The sequence below is a fragment of the Bufo bufo genome (genome assembly GCF_905171765.1).
Source record: "Bufo bufo chromosome 10 unlocalized genomic scaffold, aBufBuf1.1 SUPER_10_unloc_2, whole genome shotgun sequence".
Classification (NCBI taxonomy): domain Eukaryota; kingdom Metazoa; phylum Chordata; class Amphibia; order Anura; family Bufonidae; genus Bufo; species Bufo bufo.
The window spans coordinates 1-25,255 of NW_024400015.1; the positions used below are offsets into that span (position 1 = coordinate 1).

At 47.3% G+C, this 25,255-nt stretch overlaps 1 protein-coding gene across 1 annotated transcript; it reads left to right on the top strand.

Annotated features, from left to right (window-relative positions):
* Positions 1-2,063: 2,063 nt before the first annotated feature.
* LOC120983000 (general receptor for phosphoinositides 1-associated scaffold protein-like) lies at positions 2,064-15,318 on the top strand (the record flags this gene model as incomplete). The annotated part of the gene is made up of 4 exons (XM_040413114.1): positions 2,064-2,157; positions 3,192-3,258; positions 13,938-14,004; positions 14,854-15,318. Coding segments are annotated over 4 exons (665 nt in total), but the record flags the coding sequence as incomplete, so codon positions are not given.
* Positions 15,319-25,255: the final 9,937 nt, after the last annotated feature.

Genomic DNA, 25,255 nt, shown 5'->3' on the forward strand with positions numbered 1-25,255 from the left:
CTTAGACTTTTATCTTTGGGGTCATCTGAAGGCAATTGTCTATGCTGTGAAGATACGAGATGTGCAGAACATGAAACTACAGATACTGGAAGCCTGTGCTTCAGTGTGTGAAGAGTGGGAGAAGAGAGTTGCATTGACAATCCAACACAATGGGCAGCACATTGAACACATTTTATAAGTGGTTAGAAACTTGTATATAACTCATGAAAGAATACAGTTACGTTAAAACCAAGCACACCATTGTTTTTCTTGTGAAATTACCAATAAGTTTGATGTGTCGCATGACCCTCTTCCTATTGAAAAAACAAAAGTTGGATTCAAATTGGCCGACTTCAAAATGGCCGCCATGGTCACCACCCATCTTGAAAAGTTTTCCCCCTCACATATACTAATGTGCCACAAACAGGAAGTTAATATCACCAACCATTCCCATTTTATTAAGGTGTATCCATATAAATGGCCCACCCTGTAGATAGAATGACTCTTCTTACTCCTAAACCCAGCTCAGTGCAGACTTCAAAACTTATCCGCCCAATTACGACCTATGATAGGGCGTCAAGTGAAATCAGAGATTTTTCAGAAAAATTGGGGCATTCTTCTACTGGATCCCGACTTGAGAGAGGTAGTGGGTGAATATCCACACCTCACTTATCGTCGCGGCCGAAGTCTCCGTGACAAGCTGGTATCCAGTGAGTTCATACCCCCCTCTCCGTCAGATTCCACATGGTTAAAATCTAATGTGAAAGGTTAGGGTTAGGGTTGGGCTTAAATGAGCAACTGAATTTTAGTTATATATGAATCCGTTCCCCCCCCCCCCCCTTCCTTTCCTTCTTTTTACTTCTTTATCTTCAGGTCTTCGTGGTAATTAGCAAGCTAGCTCCACCTGAGGTTGGTGTCTTCTCAAGCTTGCCTCTAATAGCTCGGTTTATTAAACATCAACATTGTTACTAGGGGTTCCCTTCTATCATGAGCCCCACATGCTTCCTTTGTTGTCTGAATTTACTGTCAGACACTGGCCGCTAAGTATTTAGTCCCGCCTCCTGATTACATATATAACCGCTCCTGCTATGGTCCGTATGTTTGTGGGCGTGGCGCGCTGGTGGTGCTGCGCTCCAGGGCCAGCTTTGTCCAATCATGTGCTTTGTCACTTGATTTGCGGCATCATCACTGGCGTCGCAGGCTCTGGGACGCGGCGCTGTGGAATGCCGGCCCACTTTCTTGCGTTCCACTGGTCACGTGACCGGAAGTAGGGCAGATCGGGAACACTGGCGCGAGACTTGGTACATTTAAAAGGCGCTGACAGGTAGGCAATCCTTGCTAACAGCCATATTGGATTGTAAATATCCTAGGGTCAGACCTGGACTCTGGCAGGCACTACCCACTGGTGTGCCTGCATTTAAGCTAAGTGGGTTGTTGTGGCTATTCAAGGTGGTTTGAGTCCGACTGACCAACCACCTGCGTTTTTCTTGAATATCCTCTATCAATCCTCCCCTTACCATTTTTTGTTTTGTAATGCAAGCCCCATCCATTGCTTGACATTACATAAGTACATCTCCCCTGAAGAGTTCACTGAATGAAACGTGACACGTCGGGAGTTACCTGAATAGGGTGTACTAGGGATTCCGCCCCTAATAGGGATAGGTATCCGGACGGGGACGCCCCTTGCGGGGAAAGTACCTCGTATAAACAAGTAGGGCGCATTAGCCTCTGCCCCTCTAGTAGAGCTTCCTAGGGCTTTTGGCTCCCGATTCTGGTCTATGCTGGGGTCAATACGCTGGCACCGATCCAGTATGGTGACACATCATTAATGTCCATCGTTTGACATCAGCAACATGAAAGAAATTCCACCATCCAACTCCATACATGGGTGGGAACGTTCCTGTTTTGCTCAATATAATTTGTCATCCTACTGTGTATGTCTAGTTTAGGCCCTTTGGGCTGTCTTATGTTGGTTTGTCTTAGAGGTTTCTCCTTTTAGCGCCTATTATTTTAGAAGCATTTCCAATAAATGTTAAGTTTTACATCCTCCATGTAAATTGCTTATGTTTTTTTGTTTTTTTTAGGTGATATAATTACTGGTGTAAATGGCCTCAACATAGAAAGAGTCAGGCACAAAGACATTGTAGAACTGATTAAAGCATCTGGGAATAAAATCAGGTAGGATTTTTATTAAATTTTTTCCAGTTACAGAACAATGTGCTATTTTACTCTAGTCCAAAGCACTGGGGAACGTGGCCAGTTCTTGCTTCCCACAAATGTATTTGCAAACTTCCTGTACATCGCTGGGTACTTCTAGCCTTTTGCTGCCAGTGGTGGAAGGTAAAATGATGTCACCGTCCCTCGTTTGGCTAAATTGGTGAGAGGGATGGCTACATGTGACGAGCACAGCTTGATGCCATAGATGTTTTTCAAGTCTTTAGCAGAGTGATCATACCATATTCCTTACTGGCTCCCATAGTAATGCGCATAATGGCGGACCCGCAACTGTCACCATAGAATTCTAACTAAGGCTACTTTCACACTAGCGTTTAAGTTTTCTGTTATTGAGATCCGGCAGAGGATCTCAATACTGGAGAGAAACACTTCCGTTTTGTTCCCATTCATTGTCAATGGGAACAAAACTGAACAGAATGGAATGCTCCAAAATGCCTTCCGTTCCTTTTGGTTGCGTCTCCATACCGGAGAGCAAACCGCAGCAAGCTTGTGTCCGAGAAAACGTTGTGGGTTATGCCGGATCCGTTTTCTCGGACACAATAGAAAACTGATCCGTCCCCCATTGACATACAATGGTTTTAATGTTGCATCCGTCATTGCTATTTTAAAGATAATACAATCAGATCCGTTCATAACTGATGCAGACGGTTGTATTACCAGAAACTGAAGCGCTTTTGCTGATCCTTGAAAGTAGCCTGATCCGTTTCTGGGCAGCCACTCTCCTATTCCTTTTCTTTATGACATTTGGGAGTTCGAGCTGTGAGCCTAATTATTCAATCAGTGGGTAGCTGAGCGCCTTAACATGGCTGCTGATTTTTGGAGCGGAGTCGATTACTGATATATTGGATTCATTTATCTTATCTGTGAAATAGAATAAACTGTATTTGTGCGAGGCTTCAGGGTTTCACTGGTGCAGTCTCCTTGTAAGTTGTACATATTATGTGACTGTGGATTCATTCTCTTGTGTTGTCTAACAGGCTGGAGACTGTCTATTGTTCTGCCATCCAAAAAGCTGAACTGGAGGCCAGAGTACAGTATCTAAAGGTCAGTGACTGTCAGTAACTCCCCAGGGAATCTCCTATATGTTGCTGTCTCCCTTGTGGCTGTGCTATTGCCTCAAAAAAGGGTGATCTCGGTCTGGTCCATTGGGCTGTATGGCTGAGCATAAACTGATACAATATAATACACATTGTTAAACACATTGTCCCTCGACAAATATTCTACATTTTTCCCACTAGCACCTGGATCTGAATGCTTTTGTTCTTAAAAATTTAGCATAGATGCTGAGTTATTCAATAAAATCTATATCTGTAGCACCACATACTTTTTGCCCTTAACCTGTTTAGGACATAGGGTGTACTGGTACGCCCTGATGTCCCGATCCTTAAAGACACAGGACATACCGTTACGTCCTATGTATTCCCAATCACGCCGGCCTGGCGGCCGGTGATCGGAACCCGGTGCGTGCTGAAATCAATCAGCAGGCACCCAGGGTCAATGCCCCGTATCGGCGATCGGTGCAAACCGCAGGTCAATTCACCCCTGCAGCCCTCTGTGTTATGTGCGGGAGGGGCGCGCGATCATCAGGGCGGTGCTGGGGGGGGCGGGGGCAGGTGCACGATCATCCGCCCGCCCCCTCTCTCAGGATGGCCGAGCGGTTTGCAGAGTGTCAGCACATGATGTGAGGCGTTTAACCCCTTCCATGCCGCGGTCCGTAGGGACCGCTGTATGGAAGAGGTTAACAGGGAAGGGAGCTCTCTCCCTCTCCCATCTGGGGCTGCTGTGCCTTTTCAGCCTCCGATGGGAGAGGGAGGGGGCCCCCCTCCCTCCCCATCACCCACTGCTCTACTGTGGCAGCGAGTGATGGTTACCATGGCAACCGGACGCCTTCACAGGTGTCCGGCTGTCCATGGTGCTGATCAGACTTCTGCTAAAGGCAGAAGTCTAATCAGACTTTATAGTGTACTGTACTGTATTTTCACTTTACATAGTGTACTGTACTATACAGACATCAGACCCACTGGATCTTCAAGAAAAAAAAACATTTATCACTGATTAAAAATGAAAAAAAATAAATCCCTACACATGTTTGATATCACCGCGTCCGTAACGACCTGATCTATAAAACGGTCATGTAAGGCCTCTTTCACACTTGCGTTGTCCGGATCCGGCGTGTACTCCACTTGCCGGAATTACACGCCGGATCCGGAAAAACGCAAGTGAACTGAAAGCATTTGAAGACGGATCCGTCTTCAAAATGCTTTCAGTGTTACTATGGCAGCCAGGACGCTATTAAAGTCCTGGCTGCCATAGTAGTAGTGGGGAGCGGGGGAGCAGTATACTTACAGTCCGTGCGGCTCCCGGGGCGCTCCAGAATGACGTCAGAGCGCCCCATGCGCATGGATCACGTGTCCATGTGATCTCGTCATCCATGCGCGTTGGGCGCCCTGACGTCACTCTGGAGCGCCCCGGGAGCCGCACGGACGGTAAGTATACTGCTCCCCCGCTCCCCACTACACTTTACCATGGCAAACAGGACTTTAGCGTCCCGGCAGCCATGGTAACCATTCAGAAAAAGCTAAACGTCGGATCCGGCAATGCGCCGAAACGACGTTTAGCTTAAGGCCGGATCCGGATCAATGCCTTTCAATGGGCATTAATCCCGGATCCGGCCTTGCGGCAAGTCTTCAGGATTTTTGGCCGGAGCAAAAAGCGCAGCATGCTGCGGTATTTTCTCCGGCCAAAAAACGTTCCGGAACTGAAGACATCCTGATGCATCCTGAACGGATTTCACTCCATTCAGAATGCATAAGGATAAAACTGATCAGGATTCTTCCGGCATAGAGCCCCGACGACGGAACTCTATGCCGGAACAGAACAACGCAAGTGTGAAAGAGCCCTTACTTTCCCCGCATGGTGAACGCCATAAAAAAAACACAAAAAAAAAAAAAAAACTATGATGAAATTTACATTTTGCCCACCTTACTTCCCAAAAAAGGTAATAAAAGGGATAAAAAAAAGTCGTATGTACGCCAAAATAGTACCAATCAAACAGTCACCTCATCCCGCCTAAAATGAGCCCCTACATGAGACAATGGGCCAAAAAATAAAAAAAACTATGGTTCTCAGGCTAAGGCCTAGTTCACAAGAATATATGGCTTTTATATTTTTTTGCGGTCTGTTTTTCACGGATCCGTTGTTCTGTTTTTGAGTTCCGTTCCGTTTTTCCGTATGGCATATACAGTATACAGTAATTACTTTGGGCTGGGCATAACATTTTCAATGTGTTCCATTTTTTTTGCGAACCCATTGACTTGAATGGAGCCACGGAATGTGATTTGCGGGCAATAATAGGACATGTTCTATCTTTCAACGGAAAGGAAAAACGAAAATACGGAAATGGAATGCTTACGGAACACATTTCGTTTTTAATGCGGAACCATTGAAATGGTTCTGTATACGGACTGTATACGGATCACAAAAAAACGGCCCGTACATAGGGATGAGCGAACCCGAACTGTATAGTTCGGGTTCGTACCGAATTTTGGGGTGTCCGTGACACGGACCCGAACCCGAACATTTTCGTAAAAGTTCGGGTTCGGTGTTCGGCGCTTTCTTGGCGCTTTTTGAAAGGCTGCAAAGCAGCCAATCAACAAGCGTCATTCTACTTGCCCCAAGAGGCCATCACAGCCTTGCCTACTATTGGCATGGCTGTGATTGGCCAGTGCACCATGTGACCCAGCCTCTATATAAGCTTGGGTCACGTAGCGCCGCACGTCACTCTGCTGATACAAGTGTAGGGAGAGGCTGCTGCTGCGACGTTAGGGCGAGATTAGGCAGATTAACTCCTCCAAAAGACTTCATTCTGTGATCGATCTCCAGCTGTGGATCATTGAAGTGCTGATATTGAATTGCTCACTTTTTTTAGGCTGCCCAGAGCGTTTTTATATCACTTTTTTCTGGGGTGATCGGCGGCCATTTTGTGGCTTGTGGTGCGCCAGCACAAGCTGCCACCAAGTGCATTTAACCATCAATAGTGTGGTTATTTTTTGCTATATCCTACATCAGGGTCAAGCTGTCATCAAGTGCATTTAACCATCAACAGTCTGGTTATTTTTTGCTATATCCTACATAAGGTGCAGGCTGAGCCTGTGTCACCCAAGTGCATTTAACCATCAACAGTCTGGTTATTTTTTGGCCATATACTACATCAGGGGCAAGTTGAGCCTGTGTCACCGAAGTGCATTTAACCATCAACAGTGTGGTTATTTTTTGGCCATATACTACATCAGGGGCAAGTTGAGCCTGTCACCCAGCGCCTAAAAAATAGGCCTGACATTTCTATTCCTCCAAATCAGTACAGTTTTAGCTGGTCAAGTTATTTTTAGTGACCGTAAAAGCACAGTTTTTGTTCTGGGTTGAAAAACAATTCCCAAATTTGCCATTCTCAAAATTAGTGGTTTCTGCTGTATCAGGCCTAATTTAAATCTATCCCTAAAAGGGTATATTAGATTCAAGGTGCTGATAGGGTCATTCTCAATAACTTCACACACACGCTACTGTGCAGATCCAAGTCTAATTCTGTCCGTAAACGTATACCTGTCACCCAGCGCCTAAAAAATAGGCCTCACATTTATATTCAGCTAAATCTGTCATTACTGCTGTGCCTGTATTAGTGTAATATGGTACCTAAATAGATAGCCAGACAGTGTTAGGTGTCTGTAAAAAAAAGGCCTGAATTTGAATTCAATACATTGGCCCGAATAATATTTTTCTTATTGTGGTGAACGGTAACAATGAGGAAAACATCTAGTAAGGGACGCGGACATGGTCGTGGTGGTGTTAGTGGACCCTCTGGTGCTGGGAGAGGACGTTGCCGTTCTGCCACAGCCACACGTCCTAGTGAACCAACTACCTCAGGTCCCAGTAGCCGCCAGAATTTACAGCGATATTTGGTGGGGCCCAATGCCGTTCTAAGGATGGTAAGGCCTGAGCAGGTACAGGCATTAGTCAATTGGGTGGCCGACAGTGCATCCAGCACGTTCACATTATCTCCCACCCAGTCTTCTGCAGAAAACGCACAGATGGCGCATGAAAACCAAGCCCATCAGTCTGTCACATCACCCCCATGCATATCAGGGAAACTGTCTGAGCATCAAGTTATGCAGCAGTCTCTTATGCTGTTTGAAGACTCTGCTGCCAGGGTTTCCCAAGGGCATCCACCTAGCCCTTCCCCAGGGGTGGAAGAGATAGAATGCACTAACGCACAACCACTTATGTTTCCTGATGATGAGGACATGGGAATACCACCTCAGCACGTCTCTGATGATGACGAAACACAGGTGTCAACTGCTGCGTCTTTCTGCAGTGTGCAGACTGAACAGGAGGTCAGGGATCAAGACTGGGTGGAAGACGATGCAGGGGACGATGAGGTCCTAGACCCCACATGGAATGAAGGTCGTGCCACTGACTTTCACAGTTCAGAGGAAGAGGCAGTGGTGAGACCGAGCCAACAGCGTAGCAAAAGACAAAGAGGGAGCAGTGGGCAAAATCAGAACACCCGCCGCCAAGAGACTCCGCCTGCTACTGACCGCCGCCATCTGGGACCGAGCACCCCAAAGGCAGCTTCAAGGAGTTCCCTGGCATGGCACTTCTTCGAACAATGTGCTGACGACAAGACCCGAGTGGTTTGCACGCTGTGCCATCAGAGCCTGAAGCGAGGCATTAACGTTCTGAACCTTAGCACAACCTGCCTGACCAGGCACCTGCATGCAAAGCATGAACTGCAGTGGAGTAAACACCTTAAAAACAAGGAAGTCACTCAGGCTCCCCCTGCTCCCTCTTCTGCTGCTGCCGCCTCGGCCTCTTCTGCTGCTGCCGCCTCGGCCTCTTCTGCTGCTGCCGCCTCGGCCTCTTCCTCCGCCTCTGGAGGAACGTTGGCACTTGCCACCCAGCAAACATGGGATGTACCACCAACACCACCACCTGCGTCACCAAGCATCTCAACCATGTCACACGGCAGCGTTCAGCTCTCCATCTCACAAACATTTGAGAGAAAGCGTAAATTCCCACCTAGCCACCCTCGATCCCTGGCCCTGAATGCCAGCATTTCTAAACTACTGGCCTATTAAATGCTGTCATTCAGGCTGGTGGAGACAGACAGCTTCAAACAGCTCATGTCGCTTGCTGTCCCACAGTATGTTGTTCCCAGCCGCCACTACTTCTCCAAGAGAGCCGTGTCTTCCCTGCACAACCAAGTGTCCGATAAAATCAAGTGTGCACTGCGCAACGCCATCTGTGGCAAGGTCCACCTAACCACAGATACGTGGACCAGTAAGCACGGCTAGGGACGCTATATCTCTCTAACTGCACACTGGGTAAATGTAGTGGCGGCTGGGCCCCAGGCGGAGAGCTGTTTGGCGCACGTCCTTCCGCCGCCAAGGATCGCAGGGCAACATTCTTTGCCTCCTGTCTCCTCCTCCTCCTACTCAGCTTCCTCCTCCTCTTCTTCCACCTGCTCATCCAGTCAGCCACACACCTTCACCACCAACTTCAGCACAGCCCGGGGTAAACGTCAGCAGGCCGTTCTGAAACTCATATGTTTGGGGGACAGGCCCCACACCGCACAGGAGTTGTGGCGGGGTATAGAACAACAGACCGACGAGTGGTTGCTGCCGGTGAGCCTCAAGCCCGGCCTGGTGGTGTGCGATAATGGGCGAAATCTCGCTGCAGCTCTGGGACTAGCCGGTTTGACGCACATTCCTTTCCTGGCGCATGTGCTGAATTTGGTGGTGCAGAAGTTCATTCGCAACTACCCCGACATGTCAGAGCTGCTGCATAAAGTGTGGGCCGTCTGTTCGCGCTTCCGGCGTTCACACCCTGCCGCTGCTCGCCTGTCTGCGCTACAGCGTAACTTCGGCCTTCCCGCTCACCGCCTCATATGCGACGTGCCCACCAGGTGGAACTCCACCCTGCACATGCTGGACAGACTGTGCGAGCAGCAGCAGGCCATAGTGGAGTTTCAGCTGCAGCACGCACGGGTCAGTCGCACTGCGGAACAGCACCACTTCACCACCAATGACTGGGCCTCCATGCGAGACCTGTGTGCCCTGTTGCGCTGTTTTGAGTACTCCACCAACGTGGCCAGTGGCGATGACGCCGTTATCAGCGTTACAATACCACTTCTATGTCTCCTTGAGAAAACACTTAGGGCGATGATGGAAGAGGAGGTGGCCCAGGAGGAAGAGGGGTCATTTTTAGCACTTTCAGGCCAGTCTCTTCGAAGTGACTCAGAGGGAGGTTTTTTGCAACAGCAGAGGCCAGGTACAAATGTGGCCAGACAGGGCCCACTACTGGAGGACGAGGATGAGGAGGAGGTGGAGGAGGATGAGGATGAAGCATGTTCACAGCGGGGTGGCACCCAAAGCAGCTCGGGCCCATCACTGGTGCGTGGCTGGGGGGAAACACAGGACGATGACGATACGCCTCCCACAGAGGACAGCTTGTCCTTACCTCTGGGCAGCCTGGCACACATGAGCGACTACATGCTGCAGTGCCTGCGCAACGACAGCAGAGTGGCCCACATTTTAACGTGTGCGGACTACTGGGTTGCCACCCTGCTGGATCCCCGGTACAAAGACAATGTGCCCACCTTACTTCCTACACTGGAGCGTGATAGGAAGATGCGCGAGTACAAGCGCACGTTGGTAGACGCGCTACTGAGAGCATTCCCAAATGTCACAGGGGAACCAGTGGAAGCCCAAGGCGAAGGCAGAGGAGGAGCAAGAGGTCGCCAACGCAGCTGTGTCATGGCCAGCTCCTCTGAGGGCAGGGTTAGCATGGCAGAGATGTGGAAAAGTTTTGTCACCACGCCACAGCTAACTGCACCACCACCTGATACGGAACGTGTTAGCAGGAGGCAACATTTCACTAACATGGTGGAACAGTACCTGTGCACACCCCTCCACGTACTGACTGATGGTTCGGCCCCGTTCAACTTCTGGGTCTCCAAATTGTCCACATGACCAGAGCTAGCCTTTTATGCCTTGGAGGTGCTGGCCTGCCCGGCGGCCAGCGTTTTGTCTGAACGTGTATTCAGCACGGCAGGGGGCGTCATTACAGACAAACGCAGCCGCCTGTCTACAGCCAATGTGGACAAGCTGACGTTCATAAAAATGAACCATGCATGGATCCCACAGGACCTGTCCATCCCTTGTGCAGATTAGACATTAACTACCTCCCCTTAACCATATATTATTCTACTCCAGGGCACTTCCTCATTCAATCCTATTTTTATTTTCATTTTACCATTATATTGCGGGGCAACCAAAAGTTGAATGAACCTCTCCTCTGTCTGGGTGCCGGGGCCTAAATATGTGACAGTGGCCTGTTCCAGTGGTGGGTGACGTGAAGCCTGATTCTCTGCTATGACATGAAGACTGATTCTGTGCTGACATGAAGCCAGATTCTCTGTTACGGGACCTCTCTCCTCTGTCTGGGTGCCGGGGCCTAAATATGTGACAGTGGCCTGTTCCAGTGGTGGGTGACGTGAAGCCTGATTCTCTGCTATGACATGAAGACTGATTCTGTGCTGACATGAAGCCAGATTCTCTGTTACGGGACCTCTCTCCTCTGTCTGGGTGCCAGGGCCTAAATGTGTGACAGTGGCCTGTTCCAGTGGTGGGTGACGTGAAGCCTGATTCTCTGCTATGACATGAAGACTGATTCTGTGCTGACATGAAGCCAGATTCTCTGCTATGGCATGAAGAGACTGATTCTCTGCTAACGTGAAGCCCGATTCTCTGCTATGGGACCTCTGTCCAATTGATATTGGTTAATTTTTTTTTTTTTTTATTTTTATTTTAATTCATTTCCCTATCCACATTTGTTTGCAGGGGATTTACCTACATGTTGCTGCCTTTTGCAGCCCTCTAGCTCTTTCCTGGGCTGTTTTACAGCCTTTTTAGTGCCGAAAAGTTCGGGTCCCCATTGACTTCAATGGGGTTCGGGTTCGGGACGAAGTTCGGGTCGGGTTCGGATCCCGAACCCGAACATTTCCGGGAAGTTCGGCCGAACTTCTCGAACCCGAACATCCAGGTGTTCGCTCAACTCTACCCCTACACTCGCAAAAAAAAAGATTGTGTGAACTAGGCATTTTAGGTATCGCCGCGTCAGTAAGAATCTGCTCTATAAAAATACCACATGACCTAAACCCTGAGGTGAACACTGTAAAAAAAAAATATATATATAAAAATGGTGTCCAAAAAGCCATTTTTTGTCACCTTACATCACAAAAAGTGTAATAGCAAGCGATCAAAAAGTCGTATGCACCCCAAAATAGTGCCAATCAAATCGTCATCTCATCCCGCAAATAAGGAGACCCTACCTAAGATAATCGCCCAAAAACTGAAAAACTATGGCTCTCAGACTATGGAGACACTAAAACATGAATTTTTTTTGTTTCAAAAATGAAATCATTGTGTAAAACTTCATAAATAAAAAAAATTGTATGCATATTTAGGGATCACCACGTCCGTGGCAACCTGCTCTATAAAAATACCACATGATCTAACCTGTCAGATGAATGTTGTAAATAACAACAACAAAAAAGACGAGCCAAAACAGCTATTTCTTGTTACCTTGCTTCACAAATAGTGTAATATAGAGCAACCAAAAATCATATGTACCCTAAACTAGTACCAACAAAACTGCCACCCTATCCCGTAGTTTCTAAAATGGGGTCACTTTTTTGGAGTTTCTACTCTAGGGGTGCATCAGGGGGGCTTCAAATGGGACATGGTGTCCAAAAAACAGTCCAGCAACATCTGCCTTCCAAAAACTGTATGGCATTCCTTTCCTTCTGCGCCCTGCCGTGTGCCCATACAGCGGTTTACGACCACATATGGGGTGTTTCTGTAAACTACAGAATCAGAGCCCTAAATATTGAGTTTTGTTTGGCTGTTAACCCTTGCATTGTAACTTGAAAAAAATTATTAAAAATGGAAATTCTGCCACAAAAGTGAAATTTTGAAATTGTATCTCTATTTTCCATTAATTCTTGTGGAACACCTAAAGGGTTATTAAAGTTTGTAAAATCAGTTTTGAATACCTTGAGGGGTGTAGTTTCTTAGATGGGGTCACTGTTATGGAGTTTCTACTCTAGGGGTGAATCAGGGGGGCTTCAAATGGAACATGGTGTCAAAAAAACCAGTCCAGCAAAATCTTCCTTCCAAAAAACGTATGGCATTCCTTTCCCTCTACGCCCTACCGTGTGCCCGTACAGTATTATACGACCACATATGGGGTGTTTCTACAAACTACAGAACTGGGGCAATAAATATAGCATTTTGTTTAGCTGTTAACCCTTGCTTTGTTACTTGAAATGGATTAAAATGGAAAATGTGCCCAAAAACTAAATTCTGAAATGTTATCTCCATTTGCCATGAACTCTTGTGGAACACCTAAAGGGTTAACGACGTTTGTAAAATCAGTTTTGAATACATTGAGGGGTGTAGTTTCTAGAATGGGGTCATTTTTGGATGGTTTATATTATGTAAGCCTCACAAAGTGACTTCAGACCTGAACTGGTCCCTAAAAATTGGGTTTTTGAAAATTTAGGAAAAATTTCAAGATTTGCTTCTAAACTTCTAAACCTTGTAACGTCCTCAGAAACTAAAATGTCATTCCCAAAATGATCCAAACATGAAGTAGACATACGGGGAATGTAAAGTAATAACTATTTTTGGATGTATTACTATGTATTATAGAAGTAGAGAAATTGAAACTTGGAAAGTTGCTATTTTTTTTCCACATTTTTGGTAAATTTGCTATTTAAAAAAAAAAAAAGAAGTTTTTTTACTTTATTTTACCAGTGTCATGAAGTACAATATGTGAAGAAAATACGATCTCAGAATGGCCTGGATAAGTCAAAGCGTTTTAAAGTTATCACCACTTAAAGTGACACTGGTCAGATTTGCAAAAAATGGCCTGGTCCTTAAGGTGAAATATGGCTGTGTCCTAAAGGAGTTAAAGGGGTTTTCCAAGATTTTTGTACTGCTGACCTATCTATCCTTAGGATAGGTCATCATTATTTGATAGGTGGGGGTCCAACACCAAGCACAGCTCTGTACATTGTATAGTGGCTGTTCTTGGTTTCACGCTTGGCCCCATTCATTTTATGGGGGCTCCTAGGTGACATGATAGATGAACATGTTGTCACTGGCCAAGGAAAAGCTGAGAGAAGGCTGTGGCCCTCACAGGAGCTGCAGGTGCCTTCTCAAACATCTGAACGGAGAGGGTTCTGGGTGTCCGACCCTCACCGATCAGATACTGATAACCCATCTAGAGGATAGGTCATCAGTATACAAATCTCGGAAAACCCTTTTAAATTATCTGTCCAGCTTGCTGGGGTGGTCACACAGCAGAAAGGACACTATCCCTGAGCTGCCTGCTAGAAAGAAATCTATCAGAGCAATCAAGGAGGAGATCACCAGATCCATGTGAGGGTCAGCGCTGGTTCTACGTTTGTTAGAAAGAGATTGTCATGTACTATATCAGATTTTCATTTTACATTACTCATGGGATAACCCCTTTAATTTTATTATATAACCCAATAAGAAAACACTCCTCAGGTTCCAAAGTCGACCTAGCAGCTCACCGCTGTTTACTTTGTACTATTTCCTCCCATTGCTCTGAACTTACTGGTTTCTTTCTCGTTCTTAAAGCAAACATTATCTGAGAAATGTGAAGAATATCGCTCACTAATGGTGCAGGAGCAGAGGCTGTTACATGGTAAGTGACATGGTTACAATCTAAAGCTTACACTAGAGTTCTTCCTGCTGAATTGACCCTTCTGTCGCTGCTCCTATCCATATCGGTCTTAATGAAGGACTGAATTGTGCGATTATAATTTCAGTCTGCTACGAATTCACTTCATTGGTCGGCAAATTGAATTAGTTAGTATTGGTTGCTACTCCAACATTTTTCATATGGTGTAATGTAGGGGTCCACAAATGCTGGCACTCCCAGTTGTGGCAAAACTACGACTCCCAGCATGCTCCTTTCACTTCTATGGGAGTTCCGAGAACAGCCAAGCAAGTGTGCATGCTGGGAATCGTAAATCGTAGTTTTACCACAGATGGTTGTTGATCCCTGGTGTAACTGCACGGCTTTCCTTTTTCTTTCTATATTGTCTATATTGTCAGCTGTCTTTTTTTTTTTTTTTTTTTTTATAAATCTGCTGAAGTACTTCTTGTACAACACCAGTACGCACTCATGGATGGAATTTCCTAGCTCTCATCATAAGGAGTGGAAAAATGTTTGGAGACTGCAGTTTTTTAGGGTTTCCAAACAGATGACACATGTTTGCATACGTTGCTGCCATGTCTTGAGGTGTTTTTGGACTAAGTTGAACCAGGCTCTAATAGTTTAAAAAAATAAAAGGTTTGGTTAACTATGCCCTAGGTTGTCATAATGGGCTTATTTATGGCACCAAAGGAGACAAGGCCAATACTTGTTTCAGTTGAATAATCTACTTTGACTTGAGGTTAACGTTAAGACATGTTGTGCTCGGGCAAGTCAACTTTGCCATGACGTAGTTCAGTTCTTTGTTTTCTCATGCAATCATTTTCTGTCTTCCAGGCATTGTTGTAAAGGACCCCAGTGTTTATGACACCTTGGAATCTGTCAGGTCATACATTTATGGGACATTTCCACAATGTACCAAAGATCCACTCCCCAGTACCCTGGCCACTGGAAGTATATGCAGCAGCGCAAGCTGCCTGAGCACAGCCGAGGATAACGAGGAAGCGGTCTATCAGACCTGCTACTTCAGCTCCGACTCTACAGATGATATTCACACCGTTCTCAACGAAAGCAAAATCAAGCCTTACAAGTCTCCACTAACTCGCAGCTCGAGTGTTAAGTGTATAAGTCCTGCTACGAATTGGGAGATGCCCAAGGAGCAGAGTACTTTTGTGTCTTTACCCAGGAAAAAACACACAAGTTTTCGGAAAAGGCTTCTGAAGTTTATCCCTGGCCTAAACAGATTTTTGGAAGAGGAGGCCAGTCCTCTTTAGCCCCCCCCACACACTTATATAAAAAGTTTAAGTTAAGTTATTTATTTATTGTTCTGGAGAAGAGTGAAAATCTTTGTATTTGAATTGTTAGACTTTATTGTTAAACTTTATACAATTTTTTGTTTTTCATTAAAATGTTTGCAAAGTTAGTGGGTGCCAAACGCCAGGTTTTTCTATGACACACGTTCTTCAAGTGAATTCTGTTCTTCAAAGGTTTACAGAGGAGTACCCGAGCCAGCGGGACAGACGCTGCTGCACAGTGAACGATTTTGTTCTGGTTCAAAGCACTATAGATTCCTGCTTCCTGTATAGTGCAAGAGCCGAGACACTGCAGCACCTCTCCTTAAATGCCAGGGGAACCTGCCGCACACGAAATCTAGTAACTAAAGCTCTGTCAGTTTTTATGTATGCAACACACTCCCCATTGTGTGGCGATATGGGCTGTGGCACACTGAGCATGAGTGCTTGGCCTGTGTTCTGGGGACTCGGAGCTCCCCTTTATCCAAACAAATAACTGTCCCTTCTCTCCCTCTCCATCTTCACCCACATCCAAAACCAGACCACCGCCATAAACTTCTTAGTCCCTGACCCAGAGGTGACAACGATCACTGGCCTCCACGAAACTTCAGAGGGGTTTATTACTTATTGATAGGGGCACGCTTCCAGAGGGTGGGGGCAAGCTGCTCTCCATGCCTCGCTGTCAGTGGGAAAATACAAAAATCTTACTCTGGTCATAACTCGAAAATACAACTCAATAGAGATTATTGAGGTACACCATTTTAACGGTCAGGAGGTGACTGTGCCACACATACCAAAATCCAACCACTTATGTTAAATCCTGGCTCAGGAAATCAGTTCTTCTGATTGGGGTCACATGGACACCCCGTGTTTGCTGCCCCTGTGACCCCAATACTGAGAGCTGAAAAATGAGCCCACAATTATCGGGCAGGCATTCTCCTGTGTAGAGTTATGGGCAGAAATCCATTTTAGACCAGATTTCAGCATGACTGACCGGTCATAAAAGTCACAGCCAACCCATATGTCACGCCCTAAAGGTGGGTTTACAGACTGCCTGGACCAATTCTTATAAATTGTACAGAGCAGATTGTACAGTGTTCCCCATTTTGAGGCCAATCTGATTGAATGAGGTTTCGTGTCTTTCTGTCTTGCTTCAGGACCTGATAGCTGCAAGTCTCTGTGTGAGTAAAGTAGGCGTCAGTTTTCTTTCATCCTTTTAGGCCTCATGCACACGACCGTATCTTTTTGCGGTCCGCAAAAACGGGTTCCGTTTTTCCGTGATCCGTGACCGTTTTTTCGTCTGTGGGTCTTCCTTAATTTTTGGAGGATCCACGGACATGAAAAAAAAGTTGTTTTGGTGTCCGCCTGGCCGTGCGGAGCCAAACGGATCCGTCCTGAATTACAATGCAAGTCAATGGGGACGGATCCGTTTGACGTTGACACAATATGGTGCAATTACAAACTGATCCGTCCCCCATTGACTTTCAATGTAAAGTCAGGAGTTAATATACCATAGGATCGGAGTTTTCTCCAATCCGATGGTATATTTTAACTTGAAGCGTCCCCATCACCATGGGAACGCCTCTATGTTAGAATATACCGTCGGATTTGAGTTACATCGTGAAACTCAAATCCGACAGTATATTCTAACACAGAGGCGTTCCCATGGTGATGGGGACGCTTCAGGTTAGAATATACTAAAAGAACTGTGTATATGACTGCCCCCTGCTGCCTGGCAGGTGCTGCCAGGCAGCAGGGGGCAGCCCCCCCCCCCCCCCTGTAGTTAACACATTGGGGGCCAGTGCGGCCGGGCCCCCCCCCCCTCCCCTGTAGTTAACTCGTTGGTGGCCAGTGGGCCCCCCCCTCCCTCCCCTGTAGTTAACACGTTGGTGGCCAGTGGGCCTTTTCCCCTCCAAATTAAAATCTCCCCCCCATCATTGGTGGCAGCGGAGAGTACCGATCGGAGTCCCAGTTTAATCGCTGGGGCTCCGATCGGTAACCATGGCAACTAGGACGCTACTGCTGTCCCGGTTGCCATGGTTACTTAGCAATTTGTAGAACCATTATACTTACCTGCGAGCTGCGATGTCTGCGTCTGGCCGGGAGCTCCTCCTACTGGTAAGTGACAGGTCTGTGCGGCGCATTGCTTTATGACCTGTCACTTACCAGTAGGAGGAGCTCCCGGCCGGACCCAGACATCGCAGCTCGCAGGTAAGTATAATGGTTCTACAAATTGCTAAGTAACCATGGCAACAGGGACAGCAGTAGCGTCCTGGTTGCCATGGTTACCGATCGGAGCCCCCACGATTAAACTGGGACTCCGATCGGTACTCTCCGCTGCCACCAATGATAGGGGGGGGAGATTTTAATTAGGAGGGGGAGGGAGGGGAGAAGGCCCACTGGCCACCAACGAGTTAACGCAAGGGGGGCCCACTGGCCACCAACGAGTTAACTACAGGGGAGGGGGGCCCACTGGCCACCAATGAGTTAACTACAGGGGAGGGGGGGGGGCCGGCCGCACTGGCCACCAATGTGTTAACTACAGGGGGGAAGGGGTTAGGGTTAGGGTTAGGTCAGGGGGCAGTCATGTACACAGTTCTTTTAGTATATTCTAACCTGAAGCGTCCCCATCACCATGGGAACGCCTCTGTGTTAGAATATACTGTCGGATCTGAGTTTTCACGAAGTGAAAACTCAGCTCTGAAAAAGCTGTTATGCAGACGGATCTTCGGATCCGTCTGTATTAAAGTAACCTACGGATCACGGACACGGATGCCAATCTTGTGTGCATCCGTGTTCTTTCACGGACCCATTGACTTGAATGGGTCCATGAACCGTTGTCCGTCAAAAAAATAGGACAGGTCATATTTTTTGGACAGACAGGATACACGGATCACGGTCTCGGCTGCAAAACGGTGCATTTTTCGATTTTTCCACGGACCCATTGAAAGTCAATGGGTCTGCGAAAAAAAATGGAAAACGGCCACGGATGCACACAACGGTCGTGTGCATGAGGCCTTATTTTAATAACTGTTCTGTGTATATTTGTATGCTTCTGTTTTTTACATCTTTCAATTTTTATTAAAACCAATTATTTAACATAGCACGGGCAATATTTTTTAAGGCAATTAGAGTTCCTAATCTTCAGCTACCTGTTTGCTTTAAAATGCGAATCTCTGAAGTTTAGTAGTTGTTAGAAGGAACCGGCAACAATTTGATCTCCCATGCAATCTGGTAGATTGTAGGCAGCAGAGCGATCAAATGCGATAGTGTGTGTAGTCAGTACTTGTCCTGATTGACGCTGATACCGGATCCCTGATCAGGTACTGCGACCTGAGTAATCGGGCAAGATCCTGACAGATTGGTGGCAGCAGGTGGGATTTAATTTTAAAGCATTAGTACCGGGTTTAAGCAATTAAACCTTCCACTAACAGCTGGCAGTACGGTGCCAGTGTATAGGTGAGCTGACCGCGCTAAGGTTATTTATTTTGGTTTTGAAGCAGAACATATATATTCAGGACAGTTTCCCCTACCCCCTCTTGTTTTTCTTTTCTATCTTTAATTTGGGAGAAGTGCAGCATCATGTCCACTTCATACCAAAGGATGACTAAGGAAGCGCTAGTCAATCTGTCAGCTCAGAGGGATTGATGGAGCGGACCGGACAAAGGTTTTCCTTGTACGTGCGCTGCAGGCGGATGATCAAGGGAGGACAGGCATGACAACCCAGCCAGATTGCAGTCCTCCCCAACTGGCCTGTGAGATAAACCCAAGGCCTGCCTCTCCTGCCGGTGAGAACTCTGAGCAGAGTACCACCTCAGAAGGACTGCCCTCATCCATACAGGCTGTGCTCACCTGCCTAGGTGACTCGGATGCCGAACTTCGTTTGCAACTCATCCTGGAGTACCAGAAAGCCGCCGAACGCCAAGCGGAGAGGGAAGCCGCAGAGCGCCAACTGAAGCTGGAGTTAGCGCGGCTTGACCGGGGCATTGCATCATCAGCCCCCACAGAAACCAGAGAGGTATGTCAACCAATGGCATCTTTTGACAAGTTCCCCATGATGGATGAGAGGTCAGGGGTTGATGGATTCTTCGGGAGCTTTGAAAAGGTGTGTCTGCAGTATCAGCTCCCCGACACCCAGTGGGCAAAATATAACACTCCAGGCCTGAGAGAGAAGGCACTGGATGTTTTTGCTGACCTGCCTATGGACTGTGATGGAGACTATGCTAAAATCAAAGCGGCCATAATCAAAAGCTACAACCTCACCCCTGACATGTACCGGAAACGGTTCAGGACTCTGCAGCTTGGCTACACTGACAGCTACACTGATGTCCTGGGTGGCCTGAGATCTGCCTTTAACCAGTGGGTCAAGGGCCTGGACATTACCACCTTTTGAGGGTCTTGCTGACCTCACCATCCAGGACCAGCTACTTCACATCTGCGCCCCTGAGGTCAAGCAATTTGTCCTAACTTGACAGCCAAAAACAGCAGAGGAAACCACTGAGCTTGCTGACCTGTATGTGACAAGCAGGGTGCCCGACCACTGCAAGCAGAGTCCTAGTTGGAAGAGCCCCAAGTCCAGCTTTCCTCCCCTGCCTGCCGCCAACAAAATGCCCGCTGGGGCAAACACCCACCCGTCAGGCGGGAAACCCGCAACCACAGATGTCCGGCGCTGCTATGCAAGCAACAAGACCGGCCATATTAGCCTCACCTGCCCGGACAAGAAGAAATCCGGGCCGCTGGGGAAACCCTCCGGTTCACCCCCTGCCGTGTATTGTGTGGCCACCCAGCCAAATCCCCATGCTGATAACCAGCAACCTGTTAAAATCAGAAAAAAGGTTACAGTGGGGCTGCGGGATACCGGTGCACAGCTGACCCTTGGGCGTCCCGAGCTGGTGTACCCCAAAGACATCCTTCCCGGAAAGACTATGACGGTCACAGGGATTGGGGGAGTCAGCCCTACTGTCCCCATGGCTTGTGTGTACCTAGACTGGGGTGCAGGGTGCGGCCTGAGAGAAGTGGGGTTGTCAGACTCCATCCCTGCTAACGTGCTGCTGGGCACTGACTTGGGCTGCATGACTTCCCAGTATGAACCTGCTCCTACCCCCACCGACCCGACCTCACCCCCTCTGCCAGTGGACCAGGGACACATGGAAGAGGACTTTGGGCAAGGATTGGGGGTGAACGATTGTGTTTTGCCTAACCATGTTTTTTCCACAAAGGGGAACGCCTCACAGACCCCTGTCTGTCTCCCACCGGCTTCCCAGATGAATGATGATGGTGATATACTTGAGTTAAAAGGTACCATTGACCGGGGCGCCCCTGTACCCTCCATAGCAGTTGTGACTCGACAGAAGAGTGCCCAGAATGCTGCTGAGGAGTATACGGGGAACTTGATTGCCCAGGGGGAGCATCTGGGGGATACCGCTCCCCCACCTCCTGTCCCTGAAATTACCTGGGCAGTGCAGCAAGCACCCACCACAAACTTTGAGTTCGAGGAGGCCCTGGCTACAGATGCCACTTTGGAAGATCTAAGGGCCTCTGCCGCCAGGCCCCCTGGAGAGTCTGACAAGGTAAAAGTTTACTGGGAAGAGGGGAAACTATATAGAGAGCTGGTTTTCCCTGACCCCAGCCAATCACAGGTTGCTGAGAGGGTGTTGATTGTACCCCAAAGGTACTGGGCTCAGCTAATCAGAGTAGCTCATGAAGTCCCCTGGTCTGGGCATTTGAGGGTACGGAAAACTAAAGCCAGGCTGTCCTGCCGGTTCTATTGGCCTAACATGGGAACGGACATTGCCAACTATTGTCGTTCCTGTGTTACTTGCCAACGAGTTGGAAAACATGGGGATGTAAGTAAGGCTCCGCTGATCCCTCTGCCCATCATTGATGAGCCCTTCCAGAGGGTGGCAGTGGATATCATCGGACCCTTGGCCATTCCCAGCTCTTCTGGCAAAAGGTTTATACTCACTGTGGTAGACTATGCCACCCGATACCCAGAGGCTGTTTCCTTGTCTTCAATCTGCACAGACAAAGTGGCAGATGCTCTGTTAGGTATATTTTCTCACGTAGGGTTCCCACAGGAGATGCTCACTGATCATGGGGGACAATTCATGTCTAACTTGATGCAGTGCTTGTGCGAGAAAATGCAGGTGGAGCATATAGTTGCCAGCCCCTACCATCCGCAAACAAACGGTCTCTGTGAACGCTTTAACGGAACCTTAAAGCGGATGCTTAAGATGTTTGTGGAGACCAAAGGCCGGGACTGGGAACGTTATCTCCCTTACCTGTTGTTCGCATACCGGAAGTTACCCCAGGCATCCACAGGCTTCTCCCCCTTTGAGCTTCTGTATGGGGGACGGGTCCGTGGACCCCTGGATCTCATTCGTGAGGCCTGGGAGGGAGAGACTGCGGGTGCCGGGACATCCGTGGTGGACTACGTGTTAACCCTCCGTGAGAAAATGGAGACTCTGGTTGGTCAGGTCTGGGAGAATCTTACCAAGGCCCAGGCCAACCAGAAAAGATGGTATGACCAGCATGCCCCTAGAACGAGCTTATGAAATTGGGCAGAAGGTGTGGGCCTTTGATTCCCATGCTTCAGAATAAACTCCAGGCAGCCTGGGAAGGGCATTCACCCGTTTTGTAACGGTATATGGAAGTGACATATGTAGTGGCCCTGGATGACGGGGGAAAGAGGTAAAGGACCTTCCATGTGAATATACTTAAAGCCCACCAGGAAAGGGCTACATGGGCCCTGCCAGTGTGTAGCCTACCCGAGAATGGAGAAGAGGATCTCCTGATTGATCTGCTGGCAGCCAGCAAGGGCTGCAGATCTATGCAAGCTTTACAAATCAACCCGCAGCTTACTGGGGAGCAACAAAGTGAACTTGCAGCAGTCCTGTCTGTGCAGCAGGATCTTTTTATGGGGAAACCAGGTAGGACACAGTTGGCAGAGCACCATGTAGATACCGGCAGTCACCGCCCGATTCGGCAGTCTGCCTACCGGGTTACCCGGGAAGTCCTAGAGAATATGAAGCGAGAGGTAGGGGAGATGTTAGGCTTAAACATTATCCAAAAATCCCACAGTGCCTGGGCTGTTCCTGTCGTCCTTGTCCCAAAAAAGGACCGGACAACCCGGTTCTGTGTAGATTACCGGAAGTTAACCACCTCAGCCCCTCTAGCTTAAACACCCTTAATGACCAGACCACTTTTTACAATTCTGCACTACACTACTTTCACGGTTTATTGCTCGGTCATGCAACTTACCACCCAAATGAATTTTACCTCCTTTTCTTCTCACTAATAGAGCTTTCATTGACATTTTTACTTTTATAGTTATTAATCGAAATTTTTGCAAAAAAATGACATTTTTCACTTTCAGTTGTAAAATAAAAAATAAAAAAATACATTTCTATATAAATTTTTCTCAAAATGTATTGTTCTACATATCTTTGATAAAAAAAATGTTTGGGTAAAAAAAAAAATGGTTTGGGTAAAAGTTATAGCGTTTACAAACTATGGTACAAAAATGTGAATTCCCGCTTTTTGAAGCAGCTCTGACTTTCTGAGCACCTGTCATGTTTCCTGAGGTTCTACAATGGCCAGACAGTAGAAAAACCCCACAAATGACCCCATTTCGGAAAGTAGACACCCTAAGGTATTCGCTGATGGGCATAGTGAGTTCATAGAACTTTTTATTTTTGGTCACAAGTTAGCAGAAAATGATGATTATTAATTTTTTTCTTACAAAGTCTCATATTCCACTAACTTGTGACAAAAAATAAAAACTTCCATGAACTCACTATGCCCATCACGAAATACCTTGGGGTGTCTTCTTTCCAAAATGGGGTCACTTGTGGGGTAGTTATACTGCCCTGGCATTTTAGGGGCCCTAATGCGTGAGAAGTAGTTTGAAATCAAAATGTGTAAATGCCCTGTGAAATCCTAAAGGTGCTCTTTGGAATGTGGGCCCCTTTGCCCACTTAGGCTGCAAAAAAGTGTCACACATGTGGTATCGTCGTACTCAGGAGAAGTTGGGCAATGTGTTTTGGGGTGTCTTTCTACATATACCCATGCTGGGTGAGAGAAATCTCTCTCTAAAAGACAACTTTTCCCATTTTTTTTTATACAAAGTTGGCATTTGACCGATATATTTATCTCACCCAGCATGGGTATATGTAAAATTACACCCCAAAACACATTGCCCTACTTCTCCTGAGTACGGCGATACCACATGTGTGACACTTTTTTGCAGCCTAGGTGCGCAAAGGGGCCCAAATTCCTTTTAGGAGGGCATTTTTAGACATTTGAATACCAGACTTCTTCTCACGCTTTAGGGCCCCTAAAATGCCAGGGCAGTATAAATACCCCACATGTGACCCCATTTTGGAAAGAAGACACCCCAAGGTATTCCGTGAGGGGCATGGCGAGTTCATAGAAGTTTTTTTTTTTTTGGCACAAGTTAGCGGAAATAGTTTTGGTTTTTTTTCTCACAAAGTCACCCTTTCCGCTAACTTGTGACAAAAAGTTCAATCTTTCATGGACTCAATATGCCCCTCAGCGAATACCTTTGGGTGTCTTCTTTCCGAAATGGGGTCACTTGTGGGGTATTTATACTGCCCTGGCATTTTAGGGGCCCTAAAGCATGAGAAGAAGTCTGGAATATAAATGTCTAAAAAAATTTACGCATTTGGATTCCGTGAGGGGTATGGTGAGTTCATGTGAGATTTTATTTTTTGTCACAAGTTAGTGGAATATGAGACTTTGTAAGAAAAAACAAAAAAACAAAAACAAAAAAAATCTATTTCCGCTAACTTGTGACAAAAAAAAAAATCTTCTATGAACTCGCCATGCCCCTCAAAAGTGATCTTTTTATAGCGCCGCAGCGATTTTACGGTGTTTTTGCAGTGATCATAAAAAAATAATTCTGTCACTGCGGTGGGGCGGACTGAACGCAAGTGTGCGCACAAGACCAGGCCTGATTGGGCGAACACTGCGTTTTTTGTAGAGCCTATAGAACATGTCCTATTCTTGTCCGCAATTGTGGACAAGAAAAGGCATTTTCTATATAGTTCTGGCAATGTGCGGATCCTCAAAATGCGGAAAGCACATTGCCGGTGTCCGTGTTTTGCGGATCCGGGGTGTCCGTGTTTTGTGGATCCGCAAATACATACAGACGTCTGAATGGAGCCTTACAGGGGGGTGATCAGGGAGTCTATATGGGGTGATCACCTCCCTGTAAGGCTCCATTCAGACGTCCGTATTTTTTTTGCGGATCCGTGTATCCGCAAAACACATACGGACGTCTGAATGGAGCCTTACAGGAGGGTGATCAATGACAGGGGGGTGATCAGGGAGTCTATATGGGGTGATCACCCCCCTGTAAGGCTCCATTCAGACGTCTGTATGTGTTCTGCGGATCTGCAAAACACATACGGACGTCTGAATGGAGCCTGACGGGGGTGATCAGGGGTTAATAAGTGACAGGGGGGGGGGGGTGTAGTGTAGTGGTGTTTGGTTCTACTTTACAGAGCTGCCTGTGTCCTCTGGTGGTCGATCAAAGCCAAAGGGACCACCAGAGGACCAGGTAGCAGGTATATTAGATGCTGTTATCAAAACAGCGTCTAATATACCTTTTATGGGGTTAAAAAAATCGGATCTGCAGGCTGCAGATCCACTCGATTACCTGCAGTTCCTGTGAACGCGCGCCTGTGTGCGCGCGTTCACAAGAAATCTCGCGTCTTGCGAGATGACGCGCCGGCGCGTCCACTCGAAATAACAGGGCCGCCGCAAAGATGCAATCCTGCGTACCACGGTCCTGTAGTGGTTAAATACTGTGACTGTCTTTGATGCCTATCCAATGCCCAGGATTAATGAACTGTTAGACAAACTGGCAGCAGCCCAGTTTATAACAGTCATGGATCTGAGCCGAAGGTACTGGCAGCAGATACCCC